This window comes from Gouania willdenowi, unplaced genomic scaffold (assembly GCF_900634775.1).
Source record: "Gouania willdenowi unplaced genomic scaffold, fGouWil2.1 scaffold_80_arrow_ctg1, whole genome shotgun sequence".
Classification (NCBI taxonomy): Eukaryota; Metazoa; Chordata; class Actinopteri; order Blenniiformes; family Gobiesocidae; genus Gouania; species Gouania willdenowi.
In genome coordinates, this window is record NW_021145246.1 from 7451 (window position 1) to 27593 (window position 20143).

The 20143-nt window shown below is 39.9% G+C and overlaps 1 protein-coding gene across 1 annotated transcript; it reads right to left on the minus strand.

The window, feature by feature from the left end:
• Window positions 1-10122: 10122 nt before the first annotated feature.
• On the minus strand, window positions 10123-19846 carry LOC114460845 (insulin receptor substrate 1-B). Its single transcript, XM_028442717.1, has 3 exons — window positions 19186-19846; window positions 12690-15650; window positions 10123-10833 (listed from the first exon to the last, which is right to left on the minus strand). Exons 1-3 carry the CDS (start codon window positions 19571-19573, stop codon window positions 10826-10828), a joined length of 3357 nt encoding a protein of 1118 aa, XP_028298518.1. The 5' UTR covers window positions 19574-19846; the 3' UTR covers window positions 10123-10825.
• Window positions 19847-20143: the final 297 nt, after the last annotated feature.

A 20143-nucleotide genomic window follows, 5' to 3' on the forward strand; every position in this document is an offset into this window, starting at 1 on the left:
AAACCAAGTTAATACCCAGGCAAAGGACGAGAGTCTGGTGTGAATAGACGATGGACAGAGCTAAGCTAACTCAACAACAGGCTAAACTAGCAAAGTTTCCGGCCTTTGGTTCGTCATAGCTCGTGATATTTATCTGGAATATTTGATGTTTTACAGTTTGTGAGATAAACTGAATACTTTAAAGAGCTGTTAGTGTAGCACACAGTTAATGGTAGGGAGTGATGCTCGTTTCTGAGGATTTATGGGCGAGTCGACATAGCAACAGGACAGTTTCCGGTTCACACGTTACTGTGGGGCTTTTCAAAATAAACTCTTAAGTAACGTTTGAAACTTGTACAAGTGATTTCTAATGTATAGCACCATCTAGTGCTTTACACTGGGATTACTACAATGGAAAACAAACTGACAATGTACTTAAAATTATTACATTGCTATATCACATTCCTTTTATTGTTTTAAACTCTAGTTGGCAATAAAACTATTCCTATTCTGATTATTATTATTATTATTATTGTTGTTGTGTCTGTTTTTATTGTCATTTTGTCACAGAAATGTGATAGTATTTGATCTAAGAGTCACATGATTAACATTCATGTCAGCATTTAGAATAATGACCAATGTGAGCATTAACAAGGGAAACAACAGAGTTTTGTTTGTATTTCTGTTGTCAATTTGTATATTTTTCTCTCATTCAGTGTTGTTTTTGTAATTTTATTTTAATCTTTGTGTAATTTTGTGTTTTTTTGTTATTTCGCCAGTTATTCTTTTTGGTATTTTATGTGTTTTGTGAGCAACATTTTTGGTGACATTTAGCGTTTTTTTGGAAACGTTATTTTTGGTGTCTTTATGTATATTCTTTCATTTTGAGAAGTTTCTGTTTTCATTTTGTATATTTTTCTTTCATATTGTGTGTGCTTGTTGTGGTTTGTGTTTATTTAGAGTCATTTAGTGTGATTTTGTTGTCGTTTTGTGTATTTCTGATATTGTTGTCTTCCATGCACTTGTTTTGTGTTTTTGAATACATTTTTGTGATCTTCTTGTCTTGTCATTTTGTGTGTAATTATGAATCTGTATAATAACGTGTAATATATAACTTACACTTCAGGTTTGATAAATTAGTTTAAATGTAAAACAAAGTGTTTAAAAGAACTTTTGTTTAAAACGATTTTAACCTTGGGGTAGAAACGTGTTTATAATAGGAGTTTAAATAAAATAAAAAGCTAAACTTTTACTTTTTTGTTTAGTATTTTTTAATCCTGGAGGATGTTTTTATATATCATCCACGCAGACCTGATAGTGGAAATAAATACATTTAAAAGTATGAAATAACATTGAAAATGAGGTGGGTTTTTTGTTGCCTTTTTAAATGCAAACACAACTTTTTAGACACTTTGATGCCATATTTGAATTATTATTCCACTTTTCATAAACCTTCTTTGTTTTATGGGTTTTCTAAATGTACTTTTGCAAAGATTTCTTTGTAAAAAGTCAGTAAAGTTTTCAACCTGTGAATATGAATGCTGCCAAAATACCATCTGTTTGTAGCAGATTAAATAAGTGGACCCACTGTGCACCCGCTTATCCTCCATGAGGCTTACAGCAGTCTAGACACACAACTTTTATCATCACAGCACGGCCAAGAAACTGTGATAGTCTGATCTAAGGGTCACATGATCAACAGTCATGTCAGCATTAGAATAATAACAACCAATCACAGCATTAAAAAGCACTATATGAAATTGATGCATTATTATTAATAATAACACAGGAAAGAACACGGTTGAGTCATTTTGTTTATTTTTCTCTCATTGTTGTTGTTTTGAGGGTTTTTGTTGTCCTATTGTCTTTCTGTTTATTTTTATTCTTTTGTGTGTTCAGTCATTTTGTGTATTTTTCTCTCATACTATGTTTGTGTTGTTGTTTTGTGTGTTTTAGTTTCCATTTTGTTTTTTTAATCATTGTGTGTTTTGAGTCATTTTGTGTATTTTTGTCATTTTGTGTACTGTTATATTTGTTTTGTGTGTTTGGATTCATTTTGTGTATTTTTCTCTCATTATGTTTTAATTGTTCTTATTTTGTATTTTTGTTATCATTTTGTGTGTTTTTGTTATTTTATGTGTATTTGTAGTCATTTTATGTTTTTGTTGTTTTGTTTAGATGTCATTTTGTGCATTTTTGTTGTGACTCAGTTGATTTTAATTGGTTTGTGTGTGTTTGAACTCATTTTGTGTATTTTTGTTGTCCTTTTATTTGTGTTTGGTGTCAGTTCGTGTGTGTTTGGAGTCATTTTGTCTCATTTTATTATTGTTTTGTATGATTTTTTTGTTGTCCTGTAGTGTTTTTGTGTCATTTTGTGTGTATACTTTGGGAGTAATGTGTCCCACCTTTGGCCTAAACATCCAACAAAAAACACAATCTCTATTTTTTTTTTTTTTTTTTTTTTTTTAATAATATTTTTACTTTTTATATTAAAAAAACCCAAAACATTGACGTTGTCTACATCACAGACAAAGTTCATCAATATTCTGTTTGAAACCATTGATCCATAAACAGGATGAAGCCCATGCCTCCATAATAGAACTTTACATTGTATACTTCCTGTTCGGCCTCATTGACATTTTACATCGTTATCAAAGTCGTATCAATAGCTTTAAAATACATACAATGCTCTTTTCATTGTAATTATAATTGCTATCCTGATTGTACACAAAGTATCATTTCCCACACTTAGAGCAGCTCGTGGGCCTCGACAAGTCGTCTTTTTTTTTTTTTTTACTGCTGCAATGAAAGAAGACTAGACTATTTCATGTATCTGCAGCTCTTTTTCAGGCTCGGCTGCCAACTGTTGCTGTGAGATTATGAGGTACGATCAGAGAGTCTGTAATCCTCCGTCAGAAGAAGGAACAACAAAGATTAGGAAAGGTCACTTCAACAGAAGAGGAGAAGATGAAGCTCAATAAGTGCTTTTTGCGTCAAAAAGAGAAGTGTCTTTCTTTTATTTCTTTTTTATTTTATTTCTTTTATTTTTTTTTTTACAAAAACAGATAATACAATGTTAGATTCGGTCAGAAAACCCAGACCTGCTGTTTGAAGTTCTCGTCGTCACACGTGGAAACTTTGGCACTGCTATAGAAAACGATCTGAGCGTGAATTTAATATCAGTGACGTCAACCATAGTTAATATCTACTAGTAGTAGAGCTGGGTTAAAAAACCTACATCGATTTTTCTGTTGAATGGCCTGATATCGATTCATAAAATCCTAAAATGTATCATTTAATTCCTCTTTTCTGCCGTGAATATTTTTAATGAATGAGAATCTCTCATAATTAAGTCAAATTTACTGAAAAATAAAAAAAAACTGGATCAAAAAAAAAGCACAAAGTATCACTAGTACTACTAGTTAGCATCATATTAGCATCATATGCTCATAAGGGGGCGGGGTAAAGCAAATCCTGGCTTTCCATTGGCTTTCAAAAATATTCCAACCAATCAGGGAGCTCAATTTGGTTCTAACCCCTATTAGGTTTACTAGAACTACTACTAGTGAATATGTTAGCTTTACTAGTACTACTAGTAGACTGAAAACAGACTACTAGTAATAATAGTGGATGGGCTAGTAGTACTAGTTAGATATTTTCAGTATACTAGTAGAACTAGTAAACATGTTGTTTTACTAGTAAAGGTTTTTGGTGCACTAAATACCTCTAGTAGTATTAGCAGACCTACAATATGTTACAAGTAAAACTCAAAGCTTTACTAGTAATACTAGTTGACTAAAACAGTCTACTAGTACTAGTAGTGAGAAATTGAGAGTACTAGTAGAACTAGCAAACAGAATGTTTTACTAGTAAAGTTTCTCTAGTAGTACTTGTAAAGCTTTGAGTGTTTACTAGCAACACAACATTTGTAGTAAGCTCCAGAAACCTTTACTAGCAAAACATTTTCTTTACTAGTACTACTAGCACAAAAATAGTTTTACTAGTAAAGGTTTTTGGTGAAAAGTGCGCGAGTAGAGCTTACTAGTAGTACTAGTACAGCAAAATCTTCTACGAGTAGACAATTTTGCGCCACTAGTAGTACTAGTAAAGCTTTGAATTAATACTAGTTATATTATCCATATTTTAAGTCTACTAATACTATTAGTATTACAAAATAGTCTACGAGTGGATGAATGTGCTTCACTAGTAAAGTCTACTCACGCACTCGTACGCCAAAAACCTTTACTAGTAAAACCATTTCTGTTTACTTTAGATCTGGGGCCCAGGGGGACCCCAAGGGGCCCCAAAAAAATAGAAAAAAAGTCAATTTCTCACTTATTTGTGAGTTAAATATTACGACGGTTGGTGGTACCGAATCATTGGCACATGCCAATATATGAATGGGGCCCATTACCCCGTACGTGTCACGGGGCACCAGGGGGCCCCATTTTTCAAATGACTACTCCTCTGTTAGTTCTCGTTAAATCGTAATGCAGTTTGGTCTGAATACTCTATGAATGAATGTGATGAGACGCTCTGAGCCCGTTTTTGAAATGGGGCCCCAAATTACCGAAAATTACCCCATTTCCGGTAATTTCCAAATTTATGGGAACATAATCGTGTGATATATTGTTTAAAAGGTAATTCAACATAGATTACGATGATGCCTCGCACAATTCGATTAGAGACCCGAGGGGCCCACCACCCTTTTTTCGGCAATTTCCATTAAAATCATTTTCTCATTTATTTGTGAGTCAAATATTGTGACAGTTGGTGGTACCGAATCATTGACACATACCAATATATGAATGGGTCCCATTACAGTAATTTGACATGGATATACTATGAGCGGATGTCTAGAGCCTCTAGGAGACTTTTTTTACTCAGTGGAACTGAATTCTCTGGATCGTGGTACGTGTTATTTGGCGCAGAGACGTTCCGCGGGCCCGGCCGTAGTTCATTAGAACTTGTTAGTTCACTAGTAATACTAGTAGACCAAGTGGAAATGAAGTAGGAGGGGTTACAATCAAATCCAGCTCTCTGATTGGTTGGAATATTTTTGAATGCCAATGGCAAGCCTGGATTTACTTTTCCCCTCCCCCTTATTAGCATATGATGCTAACTAGTAGCAGTAGCAATACTTTATTTCTTCCCTAGTAAAGTGTACTTGTGTACTGTACTAGTAAACCTAAATGTGATACTAGTAGAGTAGTTTAACTATGGTAGATGTCACTGGTATCTCATCTAATTTTCGCTCCATGGGTTTTCCGTACTCTCTCGTGAGCGCGTTCTCTTCATTTTGAACCCGAACCAAAAAAACATTTGGAAGACTTGAACTTCTGCCCGCACGCTATCACTTTAAGACGCCCTCGCGTTCACAGCCAGGCACTGATGTTTGTAAAGCTGCCAAAGAGCAACACAACTATGGTCAAACGCGAGCGGTATGCACTATGCAGTATGCACTATGCACTATGCACTATGCAGTATGCACTATGCAGTATGCAGTATGCACTATGCACTATGCAGTATGCAGTATGCAGTATGCACTATGCAGTATGCACTATGCACACTCCGCTCAGCAGGGTTACAAGTTTCTCTGGGAAAATCCTTTTTTTTTTGTCTAAATGTGGGAAAAGCTACAGCAATGAATGAGGAACATAAATGGAGAAAGCCTTCATTTTCCATACCCTGTATACACACACACACACACACACACGGTTTGGCCACTTGCATGTGTTAGTTTGGCATCGTACGATTGACTATAAAAAGTTTTATAAACATGTCCACGTCAAACCGCCCCTTTAATACTGTCACAGGAGGGGAAATAATACTGGTAATCAACCCGTGGCGCCCACATCACATCTTTGAACTGTTGGAAACTTTTGGTAAACAGGAGAGTCATCATCAGACAGTGGCCATGTAGTAAATGTCATTCTAACGTACTACTCATACTAAGTCTGATGTCTAAATGAGTATGTCACGCATTCATTGAAGTCTTTTTGTGTATTTTCCCATAATATTGTATATTTGTCTGTTATTTTGTGTGTTTTAAGTATGCACGGTGGGCACACTAGTCATACTCAACTGTCCCATGATGCATTGGGAGCTGAATGTAAAATGGTCCTGGGACCGGCTTCAAGCTAAAAATCTAGAAAGTGTCTATTTCTACGGTTGCCATAGGGACAACCCTCGGTGCTTTTGGTACATTTACAGAAGTACACGTACGTAGCGTCTTAGGGTTAAGGTTAGATTATATCAATATATCGCAACAATTTTTAGGGTTAGGTTTAGTCTTAGTCACGTGACCTAAACTGGCCAATGAGGGGCGCTGTGTACGGATAGAATGTCGGTATATAATCTAACATCCTCTTTTCAAAATAAAAGCATCTCTTCTTGTCTTTCATTAGTTTTATTTGAGCTCTTTTGTAAATAGGGCTCTTATTTTGAAGTTAACAGGAAGTGTAGTCAGTAGACCAATGGAGGGTCTCTGAAAATGTGTGAAATGTGTCTATGTGAGTTTTATGGATCAAATGAGTACATGTGGATGTTCTACTTGGTCACTTTCTTACTTAAATGTCTTCAGAACTTTCAAAATAAAGGTGGAGAATCAACATTTTTGTCCTTGTAAATTCCAAATGCATCTTGGAAAACTTGGAAGTATACTTTAGTGGGAACGCTCATCATACTAATCATACTTCTAGTATATACTAGACAGTCTATACTCATTGAGGGTGTAGTACGTTAGTGGAACATTTACTACACAGAACCAGGGATCTGTATACGTGGTTAGGAATGTCCAGGGTTGGATTCTGGGAATTTTCAAAGTTGGAAACTTTTCATGGGGAATAATGTGAATAAACAGGGAATCTACTTAATTACAGGTCGGCCTTTAACAGGAATATTTTAGCATCAACTTGACTTAAGCAATTAATCAAACTTCAAGCAAGTAAAATATTTTTGTTTTCAAAAAACTTTATTATTATTATTATTATTCCGTTTTACGCTAACTCATCCCAAAGCTTTCAACTGATTGAGACAAGTAAGTTAACAAAACATGCAGACGATGCTCATGGGGGGGATCATTGGGGGCTTATTAGTGGGTGCTCGATGGTGGGGAGTCATTGGGTGGGTTCTCAGCGGGGGGTCTTAAGCTAATGTGGGGAGGCTCAAGGGTGTCATTATGGGTTGGGGGGCACTCGTGAGGGGGTGGGGTGGGAGGTTGCTGGCTCCTGATTGGTGGATGATGTTGGGTTCTCTTTTTTTCAGCAGCTGGGTTTCAGTGACGCATCCTCATTTCCAGTTTCTTCAGGAAATGCAAAAATATTCTAGTTTTATTTCATTTTCAGGCAGATAAAAAACATTTTACACAAAATTGATGTTTTTAGTGAAAGAATTGATGGTTTGATCACATTATTAACCAAACCGTGCACAGTTTGTTCCTGGTATCAGTGCTGCTAAATGTATTTTTGATTATAAAGGTAACGAGCTGAAATCAGACTTTTTAATTTTTTATGTTTAACTTTGAATACATTTATGCAAGTGCTTATAAAAGTATAAAACTTTTTAACAAATAAATCTGTTGGCATGTCGTGTTTTTTAATGGTATTATTTTAAATGGATGCTAATATATTTATGCTTGGGTATGATACAGTGATTTCAAAGGACTCCAGTTAGTTCCAATAAATAATTCCCATAAAAAGTTTCTTTTTTGAATATTCCAAAATTCTGGAATTTCAATTCCTGTGGAAATTTTCCACTCCTTTCCAACCCGATGAACATTTTATAGTTTTAAACCAAATCTTTAACGTGGAATAAATCCATGAACATCTAAACAGATCGAACATGTGTCGGAACTCAATTCCATTTCATAATTTACATATTTCTATTTAGTTTCTGTTTAAACTTCTTTCCATGTTGATAAACTTCCTGAAAGCAAAACTAAACATGATAAATAAATGTAATAGAGTCAACTACTGTTATTAATTTTATATTCATATGTTTCAGATGATTTACGGAAGCTTGGAGAGACGTTGAAGAAAGATCCAGTGGAAATGTGATATATGACCCCAAAACATGGAAGTGAGGGTTCAGTCAGTCTCATTCTATTTCATTTTCATTTAAAGATTTGGCACGCGATTATAGACGTGTCCATAGGTGGCGCTAATGGTGCTAAACAAGAAGAAGAAGAAGACGATGAAGCAGGCGTGTCAAACTGATTTCAGTTCAGGGGCCAAATACGGAGCGCTTTAATCAAATGTAGGGGGCCACAGATTTTATTCAGGAAACCGATAATATCTAATCAATAAGTGACAGATATCAGTCCATGCAGGAGCTTCACTTAAATTTTACTAGACTTTGTGACCAATTTCTAATTAATTAAGGGAATATTGTATAATAATTTGAGGAAAATTAAAGGATTTTGTATGACTTTTGAGTCTGACATTAAAAATTACTGCTTTAAACTGATTCATGTTTTTTCTGTCATTTTTTTTCTCCTGTGGGCCGAATTTGTTGCTCCAAAAGGCCAGATTTAGCCCCCGGGCCATGAGTTTGACACTTGTGATGTAGGGGGATCTGTTCTTTTCTGATTCATCTTCGACTGCAATGCCATTTTATTTAGTTATTGATTATAAAACCTTTAAATATCGTCGAATCAACTTCAAGTTTTGCACAAAATAATGAGATTATGAGCAAAATTTGACGCATTGGTTTCTTTGTTACACTTGAGTTCTAGACATTGTCGCCTGTTTTCTAAGGAAAAATAGCGTGTAAATGTGTGATATTGTCTTAAAGTTATTTAACTGGTGTTTCTATGTTGGAGCCTGATTTTAAATAAAGGCAAAACTAAAAAAACTAAAAATGGTTCCGATTAATTTCTCAGTTTCAGAGGTTTAATTGTGTGGCCTTTCAGAGCAAAACTTCCACATTATTATTATTATTAATATTATTATTATGGACGTGTCCCAGCTATACCCAGGTGTGTGTGTTTCCAACATGGCTGAAATGCGAGGCACTGCAAACAAAACGTGTGTGTTTTCCTGTTTGTGGCGCGCACACACACACACACACACACACACACACACACACACACACACACACACAGAGTAATAAGGCAGTTTGATTGTGATTGGATGACAAGTGTCCACTGTGTGCTCTGCAGGTCAGCACAGCCGACCAATCAGGAGAGAGAAACAACCCGTGTGTGTGTGTGTGTGTGTGTGTGTGTGTGTGTGTGTGTGTGTGTGTGTGTGTGTGTGTGTGTGTGTGTGTGTGTGTGTGTGTGTGTGTGTGTGTGTGTGTGTGTGTGTGTGTGTGTGTGTGTGTGTGTGTGTGTGTGTGTGTGTGTGTGTGTGTGTGTGTGTGTGTGTGTTTGAGAGAAAACAGCTACAATCAGAAATGAGGCACTTTATAAAAGAGTATATAGAGATCTAGGCTATAGACTAATAATAATCATATGCTGTATACTGTAGATCTGATCGCATTGTGACCTTTTCTCACGACTGTTTCTGACCCGTTTGTGTTAGAAAGCACATTGTGCACAATTTGACTGTTTTAAGGACTTGTACCAAGAAAGTTGTTTCTATTTCAAGCAGAAATCCAAGAAAAGTTCATCAGGTTTTAGGAGAAAATCTGAATTAAAACTTGAAGTGGTTTTTCTTTCACTTTGATGCCAGATTTTAGCTCAGCTGATCCATTCCAACACATTTAGTGATTGTGTAAAAGGTTTACAACAAAAAACACTAAATAAAAGTCATATAACACACAAAAAGGGACAAAAGGGAAACAAAAATACACACAAAGACTCAAAAATGACAGAAAAAAAAGGTCAACAAAAATGAGTCTAAAACACATTCAAAAAGAAAGAAAACAAAAAGATGCACAAAATGAGTCCAAAAATACAAATAACAGAAAAACAACAAATAAAATATGCAAAAATGACCCAAAAACACAATAAATGATAAGAAAAATATACTAAATGACAACAAAACCACTCAAAATGAGTCAAATAACACCCAAAATGACAGAAAAATAAATAAAACCACAAAAATAAACAAAAGTTACTCAAACACACAATAAAAAAAACAAAAATACACAAAATGGCAAAAGAAAACCCACACAAACCCTGTGTTGATTCCTGTATTAATGCTCATATTGGTTATCATCCTAATGCTGACATAAATGTTGCTGATGTCTGAACTAAATTCAATGACACATGGTCACAGAAAGCTGTGTCTGATGTGTGTCACTGCAGTAGAAATAGAATTTAACGTACAAATATTATGAAATATGAGTTCTAGTCCTTTAGTGGCACAAGTCCAGGTCAAAACGTGCACAAACGCTGTAGCAGTATGTTAGAGGTGCATGTGACGCTCAGTCAAAATGGCATCTGATGCTCGTCCAACTCGGTAAAAAGAAGAAGAAGAAGGTGAGTGCAAGTTAGAAAAGCAGGAGCTGCCATTGTGAGCCTGCACTAATGATGACACCGCTCCCATGCACACATGTGTTTGATGTTCCCTGAAAGCCCCGTTTGAGATCACGTGGATCAATATAAAGATCAGGCTGTGTATCATCACCATCATGGATCAAATCTAACGTGTGTGTGTGTGTGTGTGTGTGTGTGTGTGTGTGTGTGTGTGTGTGTGTGTGTGTGTGTGTGTGTGTGTGTGTGTGTGTGTGTGTGTGTGTGTGTGTGTGTGTGTGTGTGTGTGTGTGTGTGGGGCACACATTTAGTCGACAGAAAACAGGATGCAGATACATGTTCCAGGGTTCCAGAGCAGAGCTGGGCTTCAGGTGTTCACTTCTAGTCTCGTCCACGTCTGAGTGTCAAACCAAAAATGAGACGAGATCAAGAATCTGAGAAAGAAACAGAAGAAGAAGAAGAAACAGGAAGTGCATGAAACAAATCGTACAGTAAAAAAATTCATCAGCAGTAAATATGACACAAAGTCTGCAGCAGGAACAACGAAACATCCAACATGTTACTGATATTTAAAGGAAGTAACTGGGAAAATGATTACATCAAAACCTATCCCTGCAGCAAAAACACACAAATCAGTGCTGTTTTAAGAAAATATATACAAAATGACACCAAAAATAAAAAATACTCACATCAAAAATATAAAATGACTCCAAAAACTAAAAAAATTACAACTAAACCACAGAAAATGCAGAAAACACACAAAATGACAACAAAAACAAACAAGCTGGCAACAAAAAATGCAAAAAAAAAACAACTCCCAAAACACACAAAAATGATTACAAAAACAAACAAAACAAAAACAAAAACACACAAGGTGACAAAAAAAAGAAGAAAAAAAATCTCCAAGAACACACACAACAAAAATGCAAAAAAAAAATCACTCCAAAAACACACAAAGTTACAACAAAAACAAACAAGATGACAACATTTTTAAAAAAAGACTCCCAAAACACACAAAAAAATACAAAAAAATGCAAAAATAAAACACACAAAATGACAAAAATAAAACACACAAAATGACAAAAAAAAAACAAAGAAGATGACAACAAAAATGCAAAACAAATGACTCCAAAAACTCAGACAACTAAAATACAAAAAATGATTCCAGAAACATATAAAAAGCCTGTGTGTTGTGCGCTGAGTGGTCGCTGAGCTGATTGATGCTATGATTGATCTCAGTCATTATGCATAGACGCGTTTAATGTAGATTCAACTCAATGTGCTTGATGAGGCTTGAAATGTGTGTGTGTGTGCGTGTGTGTGTGACTCCATTAAAGTCCATTAAAACTAATGCAGTTTATCGTGTCCCTGTGGAGCTCCTGTCCTTGTTCCAGTGAATGAAAATATTTATCGTCCTGTTTCAGCTTTTACTCTGAAATTATTTCACTTTATGTTGAGGCAACAAAAATGATCAACATTCAGCCCATTGTCCCTTAATTAACACACAAACATCCTAATCACACACAATAATAGCAGACGCTGAATGGATTGTGGAGGTAAAACTAATTTAGTCTAAGTGGAATACAACATGTGACAGCCAGGAATGTTTAAGTGACATTTAACAGACGCCATCCTTTCTATCCACGTTACATATATGGAGCTTAATTATTATTGGACTACATCTGGGCTTATTAAAGTGCGTTTGGCGCCTATAGAGGGAGACGCTTTTCAATCATGAATTGTGCTGTGAAAAACGACACCAGAGAGCAATTTACTGCATATTAATGGAGGCAAATTTTCCTTTCTGTGCATGTGAATTACACACATAAACAAGGCCGCATTGAAAACTGAAGGCTGCTCATGGGATTCAGTGGAAACGGGCAACAACCAGTCTAATTATGTGTTCCCTCAAAGCAAAAAATACAGGCATAAAATGACTCCAACTACACATAAAATGACAGAAATATATAAAAATCACAGCAAAAATACACAGTGTTACAAAAATATATACAAAATGACAAAGAAAGCCACAAAATGATTCTAAAAACACACACAATGACCATAAAAACACATTACATGAGAAAAAAATACATAAAATGACAAACAAAAATTCCAAGAGTGACTCCAATCATGTGAGAAAAATACACAAAATGAAAAAAAATACACAAAATGACAGAAATATAAACAAAACAAGAAAAGTATGCAAAAATGCACAAATTTATTCTAAAAACACGCAAAAACGACAATAAAAACACATTAAATGAAAATTCTGAGCATAGATATGTCTTACCTGGACCGTCCTTTCTGTTGTGGTGTGCTCTCAGTTCTTCGGACTTATAGAAGTCAATACTGGCATACGTGTTGAGGCCCACGGCGCCTCCAGGGGGCGCATGCTCCGCCCCCGGCTGAGCCAAGTCAAGGTCAATATAGTTAAGGCCTTGTTCCACAGACGAGGCGGAGGCTTGTGGTGAGCAGTCCAACCCACGCCGCTGGCCCGCCGCCTGGCCACCCTCCTGGAAAAGGGCGGTGGGGGCGGGCGCGTGGCGTGGCAGAGAAGGCGGGGAGTTGAACGCGTCCCGGCGGTGGCTCAAACATCCCGTCTGGTCGCCTCGGACGAGTCTGCTGCTCCGTTCTGGAGAGCGAAAGGCTTTGATTGGAGAGAAACCCAAACCCGCCTCCGGCTCCGTGGACACGGGCTGACCCGGGTGCTTGACAGGTCTTGCTGAGACGTTAGAATCAGGAACGTTTGAAGGAACGTCCGTCGGCATTGCCGCCATCTTTACTTTTGCTCTGTATCCTGCGCTACCCTCGGCTACCAGAGGTGAGGAAGGGCCAGGTTCTTTACGAGCTTTGGGGGCAACAGCCGGGGGGCTGAATGTAGATCTGACGTGACTCTGCAGGGGGGTCGAGGACTTCCTTAAATCCATGCTGACGTACTCGTTGGAGGTGGACAACGGGGCTGAGAAGCTGCGCGGGAGGTTAGCAGGATTATCGTGGCAGAGCAGCGGCTGATTGGACGGCCTGAGCGTCCCATGGATCACAGGTCGTCCTCGCTCAGGTCGTCCAAAGCTTCCTTTATCGTCTTCATCATAGACGATACTCACGTACTCGCCAACGGTTTGCGACGGTGCCAGGTTCTCCTTGACCCTGGGGAGGGTGTTTGCTTTTGCCATCTCTGAGGAGACGGTGGAGGGACGAGCTCTGCGTGGCTGCTTTGGACTCTTGCTAACGGACGCACGTTTCTGATGATGTCGCCCGTCTTTGGTAAACGTCCCTGCAGTTCTTAATAAACTCAAACCCCGGCCAGCGGACACTGACTTATCCTCGAGGCTTTCGCTGCTGGCCGAGCTGGAGGAAAAGGAAGAAGACGACATGGAGAGCTGGCAGCCTCCCGCAGGACCCACTGCAATTTTGTTCCTCTTGCTGTATCCATCGCCCTCTCCCCTTCCTGCGCTGTTGCGCACGCCGCCGCTTTCCTTTTTTCCATCACCTTTGTTTAGATCCTCCTCAAAGCGTGTGTAGAGCGTGTGCTGGTAGGCCCGTGGCAGAGAGAAGTAGGAGTTGAACATTTTTGGTTGCAACTGATGCTGGTCAGAATGCGACGGCGGCGTGCTGCAGGCGGAGCGGCTGCTGACGGGCGAGATGTTCATGTAATCACTGGCGACCCGGCTCTCCATGCTGACCCTGCTGTCCCACATGGCCAGGCCGTGCAGGTCCGTGGAGCTGCTGCTGTTGGGGGACATGAGCATGTAGCCCTCAGTGCTGGGCTGGCGGATGTGCTGAGGGGGGGACACGCTGTTGCTGGGGGTCATTGCCATGTACTCGTCGTCTGCTGCAGCCTTGGCGCCACTCGTTCCTATTGATAGTGGGGGGGACACCGGTGATGTGACTCCAGGCAGCATCGACATGTATCCACAGTCCAGAGCTCCTCCGGGGTCTCCAAGCCCCCGGCTCTTGCCCATCCTCTTTCTGTTGGCCGCCTCGGCTGCCCTCCCCCCTCCTGAGCACTCCGGTGCGTCGACTCTATGTGTATTCTGCGACATGATTGCGTATTCTTCCTCATCCTCATCGTTGTCCTCTTTTCTGTGAGGAGCGAGTCGTTCGTGGGGGGCTAAAGGCAGCGACGCCCTCTTGCTCAATAGTCTGCGCTCTGCTTCACATTCTCGGCTGGACGCACGCCGCAGAATCCGTCTGCCTTTGGAGCGATGATGGGACCCCAGGAGACCCTCCCGCTGTCCCATGACAATATAACTGGACGAGCCCTCCCCATGCACAGGGTGTCCAGACAGACTGGGCATGAGCAGCGAGTGCTCGCCAGGACTGGAGCCGTACTCGTCCGAGGATCCGTAGTCGCTGGGTGAGCCTGAAACCGACACTCTCTGAGGGACACGGGGGTACGAGCAGATGGACATGCTTCCCACGGCTGCCCCCACGAGGCCACATTCTGACCCGTGACCCGAGCTTGAGGACAGGCTCGGTGCAGGCGATGGCGCGGGGTTAGGGGTGTAGCGTGCAAGGCTGAGGGTGATCTTTGCAGGGGTGGGAGCCCGCGTGGGCTTGGGCCTCAGTATTGGCGTTGTGGAACAGGACCCGTTGAGACTCGGGCTGGAGCTGGCCCAAGTGCTCCTGGCACTGGCGCCGCTATCCTCCGACCGAGCTCCGATACTGGCCGTTCGCGCCCGCGGAAAGCCGTGGCGCGATGTGGGCGACGTGCTGGTGCTGCTGCCGGGCGTCTCCGTGCGCGCTCGCCTGGAGAAGCCCACCTGGCTCGGCGGCAGGTTGGGATGATGACGCCGGCTCGGGACGCTGATGGGGTTCGAGGCGGTGCCGCCGCCGCACGACGTCCCCACCGACTGAGACTTGCTGCGCTGCCGGAACTCCTCGCTCAGCGCCTTCATAGCCTCCAGAAGAGTCTCGTGCATGTTCTGCGCCACCACCGAGTCGTCCACTTGCATCCAGAACTCTCCGGGTCCAGTGATCGCGGACCGTCCCACTTCAATGAAGAAGAAGTTCTCTGAATGGCCGCACCTGCGAACATTCATCAACTGCAGCACCACTGAGGCCACGTCGGAGTTGAGTTTAACAAAGTTGACCGTCTTGTCGGTGAGGCACAGCCGGTAGATGCCCACTAGGTTCCTTGCGTGTCCAAGACCTTTCGGCCAAACCTTGACTTGCCACACTTCCTTGAAGGTCGGAATGGGAGAAGGAGAGCTACACTCGCCACTGCTGCCGTAGTCCTCTGGTGTTTTACCTAAAAAATAAAACGCAGAGAAAATAAAGACATAAGAATGGTGCAAAAAAAAAAAAAAATGGTGCTTCTCATTGTAAAATAAATGTGCTGATAAACAAACGTGTGATTGCTTTAAAGTGGGAAGATACTGAGGGACCTAATTGCAGTCAGTGGATTAAGGAAAATTCTTGCAATCTAGCATTAGAAAAACTGGCTTTTATAATCAGAGTTAAATCTGAGGTGGACTCCATTTTACACTTTATGGATGACCTAAATGTACAACTGCCTGCGACTAGACAAGGACTGGTGCCACCACCATCATTGTAACAAGAAGGCCTGTGATTTGCTATTTTACATCTAAGTTTTTTCCTTCTTATTTTTTGTTGGAATTAATTAATACATTTTTCATTTATGTATTTTTTTTTATTAATTAATTTTATTTATTTTCTGTATGTTCATTCTCATCTATGATCACTGACATTTTTGTGTGATTTTATTTTACTATTATTATCATTATTTTTCCTTCTTTTTGCCGATAATCTTGTATTGTGAAGGGAGGGTTTTTGCGAATTCTTGTTTGTTGTTGTTCATCCTATTTATGAAAATGTAAAAAATGATTGCAGGAATGTATGTCAAGGTTTCATTTATTCAGGAAGCTTACTTTGATCTCCTGACATGTTTCGACTGCCAACTGTCAGTCTTCCTCAGAGGCATCTGCTGATTCCTGATGAGTTCTTTCTGGGTCGTCCCACACCTGGGACTCTCTTCTCCAGAGACCATTGGGTGACAGGGGGTGTGGCCAGACAGCCTGACAGAACTATTACGTTGGCCACGCCCCCAGGAATAAGACACATAAAAGCGATCAGCAGACGCCTCTGAGGAAGACTGGTAGTTTACTGTCGTAATATGTTAGGAGATCAAAGTAAATTTCCTGAAAAAGCTTGTCTGAATAAATGAAACCTTAACGTATTATTCAAAAAAGAAAACAAAATGAACTTACTGGAATTATTAGGAGCGTATGTCATGCAGGGTTTTTCAAACTTGGGGTCGTGACCCCATGTGTGGTCACAGGGAATTAAAATGGGGTCGCCTGAAATGTTTAGTAATTGATTTAAAAAAATTAAATAAATACTAATAAAATTATATTTAAATGTTTTATTTATTCCTTTTTAAGTTTGAAATTAAAACACCACACACGATCTTAAACAACTGCAGCATTCTATACTTTACATAAATCTAGTGTAAATAAAATATTTAAATATCTGAGCTGGTAACCATGTGTTTATAACACAGGATAACAAACATGATCCATAACTGATTCTAGAGGAAAAATGTCTCTGGGGTCGACAGATATTTGTGATGTCTAGAATGGGTCACAACCCCAAAAAGGGTTGTGAACCACTGCTGTAACACCTCAGCTCCTCCCAGTATAGATCTCCAACATGTAGATCAGCAATGAGATATAATCTCTGTGTCCTGAGCTGAACCCAATAGTGCATGTGTTTGTGCAAAAAGCAAATTATTTCACCTGTTTAAAATGAAATAGAAAATATATTACATGTGTAATAATTTCAAATCTACCAAATGCAAACATCAACTGGGCTTATAATTTGTTAAAATTATACAAAATGTTTACTGAAAAAGAGACATTTCCCAAAAATAAAACAACTATGGGATTTAAGTGATTTTTTTTTTTATTTACTGTATTTTGCTCTTCATTCTTTTCTTAATTTAACAGCTAACTGATGTTATTTTAGCATCAGAGTTATTAACTTAAATGTATATACTATTAAAAAAATCTGTTTCTATAAACTTTAAAAAAGAAAAATCGGGAACATTTAAATGTAGCATGAATACGGTCAATAAATAAATAATACAAAACAATTACTGAAAAATTGCATTTTATAATAAATATTGCCGACAATTTAAAGCTACAAACATGGAAATGAACTGTTTTCTTCATTTAATTAAAAAAAATAAATAAATAATAAGGTAAAAGAAAATATTTGTATTATAGCTACTCAACAATGTAGCCTCCATCCATATATCTTTATTTAACTGTTATCTCCAAAAACGAGTTAACATGATCATGTTGTGTAATAGAAAATGAAAAGTAATCCTAATGGGGATTGAATAGGACGCCCTTTAAAATCCCCCTGCAGTTAAAATTTCAATAATAAATTGAAAATAAAGCTTGAATTTTGCATTATTAACTATTAAACAAAAATATTAAAGCTATAAAAGTAAAAAGTAGGAACAATTATTTAAACTGGCAAATAATGGGCATGACAAATGGTGAATGTGGTTAAATTGGCAAAAATAATCATAAATAATGGTGAAAAGTGGCAATAATGGGTCAACATATGTGACATTAGGTGTAAAAGTGGTGGAAATGGTTTATAAATGCTGAACATGTCTGGAAAGTGGAGAAAATGTGCAGAAAAGGCGTTGAAAGGCGATGTAAAAGTGTCAGAAATGGAAATAATGTAGCAAAAATTCATTAAAAAGAGCAAAAATATGGCAAGAAAAAGTGATGAAATATGGTAAGTTTGGTGTTGTAGTTGCAGAAAAAAGGTAAACTTGAGCAAAATTGTTTAAAAATATTCTTATGGGGTCCTGACCCCAAGATTGAGAACCCTCGATGCAGAGCAATTAACAGATTTGGAGGATTATTTCTGAAATGTGACCTGGGACTGATGCAGAGCTAAAGAAAGACTGTGAAGTGCACAATGTCATTTCTCCAACTTGAACTGAAACGACCCGAGCTGGGCCCGCTGACCATATGTTTGGAATCCTAAAACGGTGAATTAAGGACACAGTTTGACTGAGGCTGCTTTGAGTTGCACAAAATGGGGCTCATCATCATGTTGGAGCTATGGGCAAGCCCCGCGCTGAGGATAACAGGGAGGAGGAGGAGGAGGGGTGGGGGGTGATGAAGCTGATGGCAGGGGTGTATGGATAACAACGTAAACATGGGGCTCGCCATCAGAAAGACAGTTTGAGGCACCATCAGCATCACCTTCATCATCACCATCACCTTCATCACCATCATCATCATCATCACCACCATACCTCTAATGTGGGCTATGAGCGGCGCTGGGAGCCGCGCAGAAAAACAACAACACGGAGAGCTCTCTGATAGGCTGGCTCTACGTGATGCGTGCGTCGCTCGGTTGCTATACGCCCGTGCACTGCGCCACCGGCACGCGCAGCGGCGGCTCGTGAAACTGGAATAAATCTTTTTTTCCCACTGTTTAAAAATCACATCATCAAAATGCATCGCAATGCAGCAAATATTCTTCTTTCTTTTCTTTTTTTATTCTGAGGTGAAATAAATAACGTGCACGCTGGGCTTTGATCATCAAAGCAGGGCTGCACATGCACATGTACATGCACATGCCGCCCTTAGCGTGCACGGTGCTCGGCTCCACCTGCTTAGAAAACAACATCATGATGTGCACATGCATCGGAGAGGAGAACTAACATTAAACACACACACACACACTGACAAACACACGCACGCATGCTCACGCACACGCGGGTCCAGGGGTCTTACAGTGGCACTGGAGGTCCAGCATGGCCTGGTACCAGTCGTTCTGGACCTCCTCGCTGTCTGCAGCGATGGCAAAGCTCTCGCTGCGCGTGTACAGGACGATCATGTGCTTGTTCCGGGAGTCCGCGCGCTTGTTGATGTTCAGGCACCCCTCCAGGGTCACCACCTTCTTGGGAACCGGGGATTTGCTGCGGAATTTCTTCTCGTTCTCGTAATACTCGATGCGGGCCGGACCGCGGTCCGAGGCCGCCCTGAGGACGAAGAAGCGCCGGTGCAGGGACTTGTGCTTGCGGAGGTATCCGCTCTTCTCCACGTCCTCGTAACTCTGCGGCTCTGCCTGGTTCTGGTTCTGGCTCTGGTTCTGGTTTTGGTTCTGGCTCTGGTTCTCCATGGCCGAGGCTGAGCAGGAGTGGGACGGGGAGCAGTGGAACCAAAGATCTCACAGGTCCATGTGAGCCTCACATCCTCAGGATCGGGATGGAAGGAGCGGCCACACCGCGCTGTGTTCCAGACCGGGTCCTGGTCCTGGTCCTGATCCTAGTCCTGATCCTAGTCCTGATCCTGATCCTGGTCTCATGGTCTCATGGTCTCATGGAGCTGCAGCCCAGTCCTCAGCAGCTCCAGCCCGGATGCAGATGTGTCCTCCACCTGTGTCTGTCTGAGGCTCCACAGACTGTCTGTAGCAGCATGAGCACAGCACATACGATGAGAGAGCAGTATCCGGGAGAGACTGTCAAAATAAAAGCCTCAAACTACCCCCCTACCTGCTCACAGAAGGTTCAGAGCACTTAATAATAATAATAATAATAATAATAATAATAATAATAATAATAACAGTGATGATAATAGTAATAATAATGATAACCATGACAGTAATATTGATAATGATAAAAATAAAAATACTCATTTAAAAAAATCACATTTTTTATATTTTTATGCCCAGCCATACCTTCGATTTTGG

Excerpts from the sequence above, each read along its gene's own strand:
- LOC114460845 (XM_028442717.1), bottom strand. The coding sequence starts at position 19,573 with ATGGAGAACCAGAGCCAGAACCAAAACCAGAACCAGAGCCAGAACCAG. Across the intron at positions 15,651-19,185 it reads GCTGGACCTCCAGTGCCACT|GTAAAACACCAGAGGACTAC; the intron begins GTAAGACCCCTG and ends TTTATTTTTTAG.